At 37.7% G+C, this 13018-nt stretch overlaps 1 protein-coding gene across 5 annotated transcripts in view; it reads right to left on the reverse strand.

The window, feature by feature from the left end:
* The window catches only part of Pou2f1 (POU class 2 homeobox 1), a 142336-nt gene that overhangs the window by 40674 nt on the left and 88644 nt on the right, over nt 1-13018 (reverse strand). For all 5 annotated transcript variants that reach the window (XM_076941534.1, XM_034513204.2, XM_034513202.2 and 2 more), the window contains 3 exons: nt 11467-11655; nt 9232-9358; nt 2670-2764 (listed from right to left, as the gene is read on the reverse strand). In XM_076941534.1, the coding sequence (XP_076797649.1) occupies nt 2670-2764; nt 9232-9358; nt 11467-11655 (411 nt within the window). The remainder of the gene's footprint in view (nt 1-2669; nt 2765-9231; nt 9359-11466; nt 11656-13018) is intronic.

Below are 13018 nucleotides of genomic sequence, written 5' to 3' on the forward strand. Positions count from 1 at the left end.
AAACTGCAAATAGTTTGATGCTTTTACAACCGTATACAGTTGTATAACTACTAACACAAGATATAGAATATCTTTACTAATCCTCCCCAAATTTTTTCTGAACCCTTTGCCACTCCTTTTCTTCTTCTTCTTCCTCCTCCTCCTCCTCTTCCTCATCAATCCTTACTTCCTGATAAGCACTAACAGGATTTCTATGCCTAAAGTTCTGTCCTTTCTGGAACGTTATGTAAACTGAAATCATTTGATACTCAGTCTTTTAAGCCCAGCTTCTGTCATTAGTGTAAGGCTTTTGAAACTCATTCATGACATTGCAGGTATCAGAAGTGCATTTGTTTCTACTGCAGACTAAGTCTGTCATATGGCTATTCAGAAGTTTTTTGTAACTTACTATCGGATAGTTTAGGGTAATCATTAATCTATTATAAGCATTCACAGACAGATCTTTGTGCTTTCCTTTTAAAGAGCAAAAGTACTGAGTTATACGGTACAGTTGTATTTAATTTCTAAGTGAGTGTCAAACTAATTTACAAAGTGTTAGTACTTTTCTGAAAAACTACTAGAAATGTATGAGAAATCTAGTTGCTTTATGTTTTTATCAATACTTGTCTCAAATCCTTCATAACTGTACCCATTCTAGTAAATGCACATTGACATTTCCTAATAATAATGTTTTGTGCACGTTTTCATTTGCTTACTGGGTATTAATGTATCTTCATTGGCAATTAAGATTATTGCCTCTCATTAGCTTACATCTGGTTGTCTTACTGTTGAGCTCTTTATTCTAGTTAAAATTCTTTTACCATGGGCTAGAGAGATAACTCAGTGACTGAATATATATTGCTCTAAGAGAGGACCCAAATTCAGTTCCCAGTAGCTCACAGCCGCCTGTAAGTCCAACACCAAGTGATTCAATATGTTCTTCTGGTTTTCCAGAGTACAGAGTATGTACACAAATATTTCCCTTTCCCTCATCAATTCAAAATAAATCTTTTTCTTTTTTTTTTTTCCGAGACAGGGTTTCTCTGTGTAGCCCTGGCTGTCCTGGAACTCACTCTGTAGCCCAGGCTGGCCTCGAACTCAGTCTGCCTGCCTCTGCCTCCCAAGTGCTGGGATTAAAGGCGTGTGCCACCACTGCCCGGCCAAAATAAATCTTAGAACAAAATCATTTATCAAATTTTTTTTTTAAAGACTGTTTACTTCTTAACTGTGTTTTTTCTTCCATTTTCTTAAGATAAGCTTTTAATTTTCCTGAAATTCATTGTTTCTTTGATAGTTAAGGCTTCTTGTGTCCTGTTTAAGAAATCCCTGCCTTACCCAATGGAGTGTGCATTTCTTTCTGGATGTTTAGGTTTATGAGTCATTTCAAACCAATCTTTGTGTAAAGTATGAAATAAGGGTATTCTCCATCCCCTTTTGCCAACGAATAGTCAATTGTTAGTTATCACTTGTTAAAAAGACTTTTCCCATTGGAATCCTTTGGTCCTTTTGAAAAATTAGCTGGCTATTTACATTTCTGTCTATTGGACTCAATCATATCCCATTGGCCTACATTTCTCTCTATATGGCAATATCACATATTCATTATTATAGTTTGGTAATAATTCTTGACATCAGATGGTCCTTCTAGTTTTCTACCTTTACTATCTTCTTTGGTTACAGGGGGCTAGAGGGATTGCTCAGTGGCAAAGGGCAAGTAACTAGTTACTAAAGCTGTCAATCAAAGTAGACCTGTCTTTTCAGCCTATGAAATTTGGTAATATATTAGGTTTTAATTACTACAGTTCCTTTTCATGTTTGTGTATACATACACATGTGTATACATGTAGACACATGTACATTCATGTACATGTGCATGTAGAGGGCAGAGGTTGATGTAAGGAATCTACCTTCCTTGATCACTCTCTTCCCAGAGCTTGCCAATAAGGCTAGGTTCAATAGCCAGCTTGCTTAGGAGATCCTGTAATTAAAAGTACAGATGAGCCACCATGCTCACTCAGCATGTATTTAAATGAGTTCTTAGGATATGAATTCTGGTCCTATTGTTTCCTTGGCAAGGACTACTAAGCCATTCATTTCTCCATCCCCAACTTCTATTTAGAAAGAGTCAAAAACAAGGGAGGATTCAAGGTCAGCCAGTAAGGATGACCAGACTGAAACCCAGAGCAGCAAACTGATGTGCACTGTCACAATTATCACTAGATAAGAACACAAATATGCAACTTAAAAGTCCGGATGTGTAAGAACTGTGCTTTCTGTGTGACTAGGACTGTTACATCTTCTAGAGGAAATGAAACAACACCACATTTAAGTACTGAGATAACACAGAAATCCAACCTCCTGCACTGTTTTAGCAAGGGCAAAGGATCAATGACAGGTTTTAACTGATTTCCTAGGTCTTCCATTTCAGTGTTCCCATCTATCAGCATCAGACAGCTATAATTCATCTCCATTTATTACTAACATGGCTATTTTTTATGAACTTAAAAAGAATCATGAAAAATTTCAGTTCCTATCACTTTGGTAATGCTGTGTTATCAAGCTAATAAGCCTAACACTGAGTTTTTGGTCAGTTTCTGAACACTAAAGGTGTTTGAATTGAACACTCTGAATTGCTGGGGGAGTTTCATTTCATTTGTAAATTAGTAAAACAATAGAGTAAGAAAACAGACCTGGGATGTGAGGGTGATGCTTGGCTGTGGCTGTAGGAGGTTGGCTTGGCTTTGCTGAGGTAGTTGCGTTAAAAGATTTTGCGCTTGCAGGAGACCTGTGAAAAGTCAAACATTTCAGGGGGATAAAAAAGAATATAAACAAAAGTTTCCAACCAATTTCCTGGTAGTTTTGTTTGTCTTCAGAATTGTCTAGTTTCTTTTCCTAAAATTCAATAGTTAATTGTGTTAAATACAACATGGCATGAAAATTCATAACATTAAATCAAAGCTTCCATGTCTTTAGTATAATTTGAATAAGCTCTTTGAAAGGCCCTTATTTCCTAAGGAGAGGAAGAATGTGAGGAACTACTTTAAATGAAAACATTTCGAAATTTCAAGATGAGTTCAACTTCTTAACCCAGAATTCATTAAAATTCTCTAAGACAGTGTTTCTCAACCTTCCCAATGCTGTGACCCCAACTGTAAAATTATTTTGTTGCTATCTCATAATGGTAATTTTGCTTATGTTATGAGTAAATATGTAAATATCTGATATGCAAGATATCTGATGTGTGAACCCTATGAAAGGGTGGTTTGATATCCAAGGGGGCCATGACCCACAGGTTGAAAACTGCTGCTTTAATGAATCTTGGAACAAGAGAATCCTTTTCTGAAAGAAGCAGGCAATCCTTTAAGTGGGAGATGCTATTTTTAAGGTCTTATGACATGCCTCTTCATTGATGAAAGTTGAAATGTAAGCAACTATTCGCATTGGACAATCTCAGTTTAAAAGTTCTCAATAAGTAAAATGGATGTAAAGGCACATGCCTACAGTTCCAGGTACTCTGAAGGCTGAGGCATGAGGGTGACTTGAGCCCCAAAGTTAGAGGTCAGGCTGAACAACATAGTGAGACTTTTTTTGTCTTGAGCCCCTGGAAGCATGTACATTTGTAGTATGTACTCAGTTGATTACTGAACTCTATAGGGTTTTGTTGTTGTCTAGCTTTTTTAAAATTTTGCAATGTTATAAATACAGGGACAACCCAGAATATATTTGTACTGAAGAACTTAATCTACATACTTAGTTTCAAATATAATCAGGTTGTTGAAATACTGAATATGAGCTTGTGATAAGACAGGAGCAGAGATGGAAACAAGAGATAGTGAGTTACAGTAGCCTAGCTTATCTTTCTGATCTTCTTAGCCACTAAATTTAGATACAGTAAACATTAGAATACATAAAACAATAATAAAAAAATTAAACCTATCAGATTTTGTCATTTATAAGTAAGCAAACACTGGATAAATTAAGAAATTAACACAGATGTTTGTTTGACAATATAGATCCTAAATACAACAAATATATTAAATAGATTTGTTGTGATGTGCCTGGTGCTGTTTGTATTCTAATGCTAATACCGCTTTCCTGGGAGGGGCTATCTGGAAAAAGGAATGAGTCATGTATTCAGGACTTCTTGTGAACCATCCCTAATAAAGGAGCCAATCACTAGGCGAGCAGGAGGCGGGACTTCTGGAAAGGGGATAGAGGATGGGCAAGATGTTAGTCTAGGGTTTCCCTGTTTCAGGGTGGATTCGCAAGGATCCGCCACCAGAGGAATCAGATTTACAAGGTTTACAAGATTAGGTTTTAGTTGTTGTGCCCAGAGACTGAGTTACCATTGTTTCTGAGCTAAGTTTGTATAGTTTTTCTTCTTGCATCGATTGGTGGCTAAGCGTGGGTTTTCGTGATGTACCCCACGAAGGCTGTGAGGGTTTGAAGTGCAGAGATGGTGTGGTAATGACCAGCCAGTGAGAATCTATCGAGCTGAGTGGTAAGATTTTGGAGCTCTGGAGTTCCGATTGGTATTAAGCTTAGTGCAAGAACATGGCGGCAGAGCCGGAAAGCATGCCTGTTGTTCCTTTTTAATGCCTCAAGCTCCATAGATTAGGTCTAGATAACCCTTTCTTTTATTTGTATTTAGAGGCAAATATGGTAAAACTAAGAAAATTGGATATACATGGTTACAAGCTTCTTTTAAAAGCCAGATTCAGGAAAAAAAAAAGTCATATTTAAAAGACCACCATGCTTTTCCAACTATCTCTCTATGGCTCAATCTTTTAAAGTTATTTTTAGATTCAGTTATTTTATGTAGAGGAGTGTTTTGCCTGCATGTATACATATGCAGAAGAAAGCTTTGACTCCCCTGAGACTGGAGTTATAGCTGCCATGTGGCTGTTGGGGAGTTGAGCCTTGTCTCTCTGCAAAGAGTAGACTGTGCTGTTAACCACTGAGCCAACTCTCCAGCCTCTCTACCGTTCACACTTATATAGTAGTTAAGATGACATCTTTGATATTGATACGTAACACAAATGAGCCAGGCTTGGTGGTATATGCTCAGTCTCAGCATATGGGAGGCTTGTGTAGAAGTTCACATGTGCACCACAGTCAGACATTGTCACCAAACCAAACCTTCACTGTTCTTCTATTACAATTAAAACAGAACACCGTCTGTTTAGTACTAGGCAATCTGGTCCTTCCTGTATTGCTTGTTCTTCTTCAAAAACATGTGTGTGCTCTTCCTCAATCACTGTCTTCTTTATTTACCGAAGAGGATCTCTCAACTGAACCCAAGTTCTGGTAGGCTAGACTAGCTAATAATAAGTAGCTTGCCCTGGGAATCCTGTCTGTCTTCCAACACTTTCGGAATTACAGATGGAGTCACCACACTCAGCATCTGTATGGATTCTACAGATCTAAATGCAGGCCCATGCTTATATGGCAAGACTTACCAAAGAGCTACATCCCCAACCCTAAGCTCTCACGCTTCATTTCTTACCACTTTTTCTCATTCACTGATCTCTAGTTACACTGGCCTTTCCTGTTTTGGTTTAGGGCAGGCTCGTTCCCCTTTCAGGTTCTCTGTACTTTCCATTGCCTACAAGGCCAGTCATCCAACTCTACACCCAGTCACAGCAGCCTCCACCTCACGAGTCAGTTCCCAATTCAAATGTCACTCTGCAGACAGGCTGTCTTCAGACCACACACCCTAACTTCCACAAGTCAACTTTTACCAGGCCAGTCAAACCTCCCATCTTCCCTGGATATGCTGTTATCCAAGTCCTTCATTTATGTTTACTACTGTTAGAGTTTAATAAGTGTAAGGGAATTTCATCTTGCTGAAAATTATAACTCCAATAATTAGTGATATCAAGACATTTGGCAGGTACTCAACAAACTGCTAGGCAAATTAAGTATAATTATAGATTTTACTGGTTTGAACACAAAATATTGTCTAGTGAAAAAAATAAAATAACATTTTATGTCAATAATAAGAATCTACTAAGATTCTTTAGAAAAGAATAAAAAATCCTGAAGAATATTATAAAACAAAAAATGAAACAGAAGAAAGTACAAGCTCAAACATTAAACAATGAGTTTCTTTAAAGTTTAGGAGAAAAGTTTAGTTTTTGTTTCTCTGGAAACAAAATATTAAAACCACATTTTACCAGAAATTATAATATTGAATGATTAATTTGGTTCATAGTAGCGTAGTCTATGAACAAATTCAAACTTTAGGTCATCCTACCTCTCCCTCTCTGCCAATAAGGTCAGCTGAAAGGCAGAGAAGCCTAGAACTTCCAATGAGAACCAAGAAAAAGCCAAATACAAGATCCTATGAGAAATATGACTCAGAATACACTAGTAAGAATTTTCCTAAGAGCCGGGTGGCGGTGGTAGCGCACACCTTTAATCCCAGCACTTGGGAGGCAGAGGCAGGTGGATTTCTGAGTTCGAGGCCAGCCTGGTCTACAGAGTGAGTTCCAGGACAGCCAGGGCTACACAGAGAAACCCTGTCTCGAAAAACAAAACACAACAAAACAAAACAAAAAAAAAAAATTTTTTTCCCCAAGAATTATCAATTCTTGGAGAATATACTTTTAAATAGTTCCATAATCACAGCAATATTGTAATGTTATAGACTATACTTTCTTTTTTCTTAATTGTGTTTTTATTTTTTAATTGGATATTTATTTACATTTCAAGTGTTACCCCCCCCCCCCAGTTTCCTTCTGCAAACATCCTATCCCATCCCCCCTTACCCTGCTTCTATAAGGGTGTACCCCTACCCACCTGCCCAACCACTCCCTTATCGCCCTAGCATTCTTCTACACTGAGGCATCAAGCCTTTACACGACCAAGGGCCTCCCCTCCACTGATGCCAGATAAGGCCCCTTCAGCTCCTTCAGTCCTTCCCCTAACTCCTCTATTGAGGTCCCTGTGCTCAGTCTGATGGTTGGCTGTGAGCATCTACATAACTATTACTTTCAAAGTCTTAGATTAACAGTATTTCCTCCATGGGGGTGGGGGAAGCAGAAGTGCTTGCCCAAGTGGAGGCTAATCTCACACTGGAGATTTTATTTTGTTAAAATCTCAACAAATCAATCATTGTCCCCTTCACACAGAACTAGCAACTCTACTGAAAACAAAGTCTTTTCAGGGCGCTGTTCCTTCATACTGTTGGTTAATCTTATTAGATAAAATATGGGGCCTATGCTACTAAGATTAGAGCTCAATAGCAGAGGTACAAACAGGTTCTAGGTTCTATTTTTTTGCTGTGTGTATGTGCATGTGATGTTGCATGCACGTGTACATGGGTATGCATGTACATGTTTTCAGAGGCCAGAATTTTAGGTCAGAGTCTCTTCAGTTTCTTTCCATCTTACATATGGAAGCTGGATCTCTAACTTGAAATCAGAGCTAGTCCGACGCTAGACTAGCTGTCCAACCCATCACTCCTGTCTGTGCTTCTTTAAGCCCTCCCAGGCCATGACACAGGTGCTAGGGGTCTGGACATTGGGTCTGCATGCGTATGCAAGTGCTTTACCCACTGAGCCACTTTTCCTGAGTCCCAATTACTTTCAAGTTGGTTTTTACTATACAGAAGAACAGACTTTTCATTTTCTAAGTTACATCTATGGACTGACGTTGATACTGATATGATGTTAATGGTAATAGTGGCAAAATTTGAGGTTATTTTGTAAAAGGCACATTTCCTGAAAGTACTTTCATGTGTTTACTTACTAAATCCCTACAATTCTGAACATAAATACTAAAATTATTATCATATTTCAGGTAAGAAAATTGAGGCTCAGAAAAATTATACTTCTTCATAGAGAGGCAGCTTGGCTTGTTACTATATTACAATGGCCATGACATCAGTAAAACATTTTACATAATTTACTCATAATTAAGCATAAACAGGGTAAAGGGGGAAATGTGGAATTCAGAGTACTTAGGTGGCTTGTCTAGGGTTAGAGTTTCTAAGCCAACCAATATTCGTTTCCACTCTGTGCTATTTCCCCAATACTGAGAAAGGCTAGAAAGGAAGAAATGAAGAATATACAAGCATACACAAAGAAATTAGAATAGCCGTTTCTTGTTGTACTGTCTTATAAAGGCTCAACTATTTTTTTTTTTTTTAAAAAAGTAAAAGACAATAATATCCTTAGGCTTTGTAAAAAATAAAGGAAAAGTAATCTCATTCAATCTTAGGTCTCAACAACAACCAGATCTAACACACACTGTTCAGGCTTGGCTTGTGAAAAGCTTTCTCATCTAGACAGATCATTTCTTCCTTCTCTCTTGGAATTCTCTTTCATTGTAATGATCAATTTTTACTGGTTCTGATCCACAAACCAAAATAGTATTATCTTCAGACTCTATGTATCCCTACTATTTCAAAAGTGTTGGGTTTACTAAAGCTCGCTCATTATCATGAATACATCTTTCTATGACCTACCAACACTTGTAGTTTCTTAAAAACGTAATCACTTAGATAGCCATTCCTTACCATTGACCAAATGTAACTGACTACCAAATCCTTTCTTTATTTTGAGATAGGCTTTCACTATATAAACCAAGTTGGCCTTAAGCTCAGAGATCCTCCTGCCTCTGACTGACCCCCAAGTGCTGGGATTAAAGGCCAGTTCCACCAAGCCTTGCCCAAGTCCTTTCTATTTGCTGTATCATCTTCTCTTTTCTGCTCTTATAATCATAGCTCAGCTCTGATTAATCTCCACATGACCTTGCAAAATTCTGCTGACGAGTATTACTAAATCTATTCTCGACTATTCTAACCTCCCCAAGTTTCAGTGTAAATAAGCTTTCTTAATACAAATGGCTAATGTTAATTTTTTACTTTTGTTTTTAAATATCCTACAGAAAACTTTGGAAGATATCAGACAATCAAATGCAACTTCACAAAGAACTAATTAAAATTTTGGGATGAGACTCAGAAAACTACCTTTCTCATTTTTCCAGTGACTTGCAAATAAACTGAGCCTTGGAAATGGTTAAGTTGCATGATTTCAAGTTAGAGTCCTGGAAATTTTCTTTACTAACCTAGCCTTTCCTGATCTTTTAGGTCTTCTATTCTTATATGGAACCTATATTACTGATTTAAGGCACTGCTATAGTTCTCATGAATACTGGTAGTTTGAAACCACACTGAATAAAAGCACTGTCCGAATGGATACTGTTAGGTCAAAGTGCACCACTGAGGAGCTTTAGGGAGATGCTTACCCTGCTGGCCCTGGGGGGTCTGTGAGATGATAAACTGTGCTGGTTGCAAGTTGGTGGTTGGGTGCACCAACACGAACTGTTGTAAGTTGAGATTTTGCTGCTGAAGCTGTTGCAATTGTTGAAGATCCTAAAAGCTCAGAAGCAAAACACAGATTAGAGAGAGATTCTGAAATGAAAGCTGGATTAGTCATAAGGTTCCTAGGTAATGATTTGTATCAAGTAACAATGAGACAATACTCAGCTTTTTTTCATGTCCCAACAGTGTGGCCTCCAAGACTATGTCAGTGTGTGAAAAATCCTCAGGCTCAGGCCAGAGATGGCCCAGCAGGCAGAAGTGCTTGCTGTGCAAGACTCAAGACCTGAGTTTGATCCTTAGAACCCATGGTGGAAGGAGAGAACTGACTCCTGAGAACTGTTCTGACTCTCACACACAAACATCAAACATCAAAAACAAAACCAAAAAACCTTAGAGACTCTGCAAGAAGTTACATTTTTGAGATTATGATGTTTACAGCATCATGAATATGTTAAGCCCAATTTTCAATAGTTACTTAAAATTCTTTCAGAATAAATGAATACAGAATAAATGTTCTGGGGGGAGGAATAGTTTTCAATTTTAAAATTTAGTTTATTGTTATTAGTATGTGATGAGTTTGTATAAGCCACACATACATATGTGTGGAAATCAGAAGACAAGTATGGAGTTAATTCTCTACTTCCACCTGCTACCACTGAGATAGATAATCTTGCATGGCAACTTGCCTGTCTCTGGAATCAACTAAAGTGCAAGCAGCTACGCATGCCTCTGAGAGCTCTTCTTGTTTGGCTCATTTGAGGTGGGAAGACCCATGCTAAATCTGGGCTCTGCCTTCTGGCAGTAGCCCACATAAAGGAACAGGGAAGAAGGACCCTTTTGCTTCTTGTCTCTGTGCTCTCTTTTCCTCTGGTTATATTCATATATCCTGTTGCTGAGGCATTCCTCTGTTGCTAACTAATAGAACCTACTTTTTCAGGAGTCCAAGACAGAATAAAGACGAACTAAGACATCCAGCTGCATGAACTGAGAGACAGCCATCATTGATCTAGCTGGACCATAGCCTGTAAACTACTCTAATAAAGGCTAATAAATTAATATGCATTCATTCTATATGTTCTGTTCCTTTAGCTCTGATCTAAACAGAGACTAAATGTTCTTTAAAAATTAAGTGAGAAAAAGGGTTTTAAATATTTGACCCATTTTCTCTAAAGTAAAAATTGAGTGAAACATCCACATTTCCATCAATAAATTAAAAGATTTGATTCCTGAAATTTGACACCAGCTTATCCAATTTAGCTTAGGAATCAATGGTAAGTTATTTTTAAAAATTCATATAAAAGTCAGATATAACAAAACACTATGGCTTTATGTTGGCTCTAGTATTTCACATTTTCAGTGCCTTCATATAAATGATCTTATTTATATTAATTTCAGACAAAGTCTCAGAGTTTAGGCAGTAACGTAATTTATTTGATGAAGAAAATGGCCCAAACCAAAACACTATCTTGATACAGATGTCCACATAGTAATAAAAACCAGTCTGACTCTATTTCAAGTATCTAGTCAAACTCTTGTTACAACTTTAGCACTTCCTGCCTCCTCTGGGGATCTAAATTGTTTAGCTTCTAACACTTCTTCTTATATGTTATATCTAACTTTTCATGCTTCCTTTCCTTCCCTTACGATAAAGGATTTCACATCTTTTCGTTTTTGGTTACAATTCTTTATGACTCTAAGTAATTTCTAAATTACCTTTGGATATTTTATTTGAAAATGTAAAAACTGAAACTCTGTAACATTTTAATGCAGTTCTCCATGGTCCTAGACATTCCACAGCAGACTGATGACTTGCTGTCTTTTTCACAAGGTGGCAACACTTACTGTAGAGCATATGGAAGAATTCTTGCCTGCTATAATTAGCTAATTAAGATGAATACTGTAATCTCTTGCCTCAGAAATATGCCAGCTACTTACTGAAGAATTTCATTTAACATAAACATTCAGTTATTCAAATAATCAGCAATATATTTATAATATCAACTCAAACAAGCAAAAAGGGAAGAAGGGATAATGCCTCCTTGAACCAGAGTTCCTTGGGTGTTTAAAGACCCACAGAGGCAACCAGAAGGCTAAAAATATGCAATAAAATTTCCGTTTTATTAGCTGTTTGCTGTCCTGTGACCTTGCTCCTCACTCACCTGTGCAATCTGTATGGGCTGAGACAGGGGGATCTGCGTCATGGGTGTGGCAGCGGAGGCTGAGATGGTGGCCCCAGCAGCACTGTGCTGTTGGCTGGCGGAGTGCTGTTGCACTGCAGCAGCCAGGAGCTGGGCCTGTGCCTGTGCCTGCTGTAGTAACAACTGCTGCTGGGCTGGGGTCAAAGTGAGCTAGAGTAAGAACAAAGATGGGAAAGACTGAATGCAAAGACAAACACATACCTCAAGTGGGATTAGGTCCGAACTACTGTTTCACTTTCTTAATATGCAGCTAGACTGCTCATCAATGAACAAACTACTTATTCTACCAGAGTGTGTAACTTAAAGTAGTCCCCACTTCAGACCTGAACAATCATTTAGGCCAGAAAATGAAAACTTGCAAAAAGAAAACAAAGAACTGATGCTGACAGGATATGCAAAGACATTTACACCCAACAAGAGATTAGTCAGATGAATGAGGAACAAAAGGATGCTGGCTAGGAGCAGGCAGAGAGAGCTGATAAGGTCCAGCTGCTTCCCATTAGCTAGAATCCCCACCATATTCCACCATGTCCATGTTGTCTTAAGATGTGACTAAAAACATGAGCCACACTTGTTTCCTTTACAAATCTTCCTCTAGGACCTTCCCTCACCCAATCTCCTGCCCTTGAAAAGCGTAGGTTTGCAAGTTTACATCTTCTTTCCAACTTATTACCTCTAGGAAACAGGTAGTTAAGAGCTACCCTCTTAAATGCAAATGAATCTAAACGCCCAGATTTAAGTCTTCAAGGTACAGGAACCTGGAATTCCAAGTTCCCATTACTACCTTAGACACTAGTCACCAAAACTTAAACCTTAACAATAAAGCAAGAAATGTATTTAGAACAAACTTAAACTTCCATAATATATCATTTCAAATATGCTTATAATCAAAGTAGTAAGTGTGCTGGCCTTTTCTTTTGGTGACATGTTCTGATCAAACAGGAAAGGATCATGTTATATCTAGTCTCACGAACAACCATTTAGCAGCACAGCCTGCCTTCTAACTAACCTACTAAATAGGGTCTAATTTAACCAATCAATCTCATTAGAAACACACAAACCAGAGCAGCTATTCAAAAATTCAATACTCTTCAAGATGTGTGTATGTATATTTGTATTTTTAAATTACATATGTTAATAATCTCTAGTGATTGAATACTGAAAATAAATGTGCAATAGTTCTTAGAAGAACCATCTAAAGCTCAGTCACACTGGCTGAAATAAATTATACAAAGTTCTGAAGGCTAATGTGATGTGAATTGATTAGTTTCTTTCTTCTCACTTCCCCTGACTCAGTCTCCTCACAAAAGATAACACATATGCTTTCAACACTGAAAAGTCATCCCAAATAATAGCTTAGAACAGAACTCGCTAAACATGTAAAAGCTTAATAGTCACAGAAGACAATCTGTTACAAGTTACAATAACTACCATTTACTGAAGGCTACATGCCAAACACTGTTTTAAGAGCTTTACATAAATTACAATGGTACTTAAGAGAAATATTATTAAT

Source organism: Arvicanthis niloticus, chromosome 10 (assembly GCF_011762505.2).
Source record: "Arvicanthis niloticus isolate mArvNil1 chromosome 10, mArvNil1.pat.X, whole genome shotgun sequence".
NCBI classification, from domain to species: domain Eukaryota; kingdom Metazoa; phylum Chordata; class Mammalia; order Rodentia; family Muridae; genus Arvicanthis; species Arvicanthis niloticus.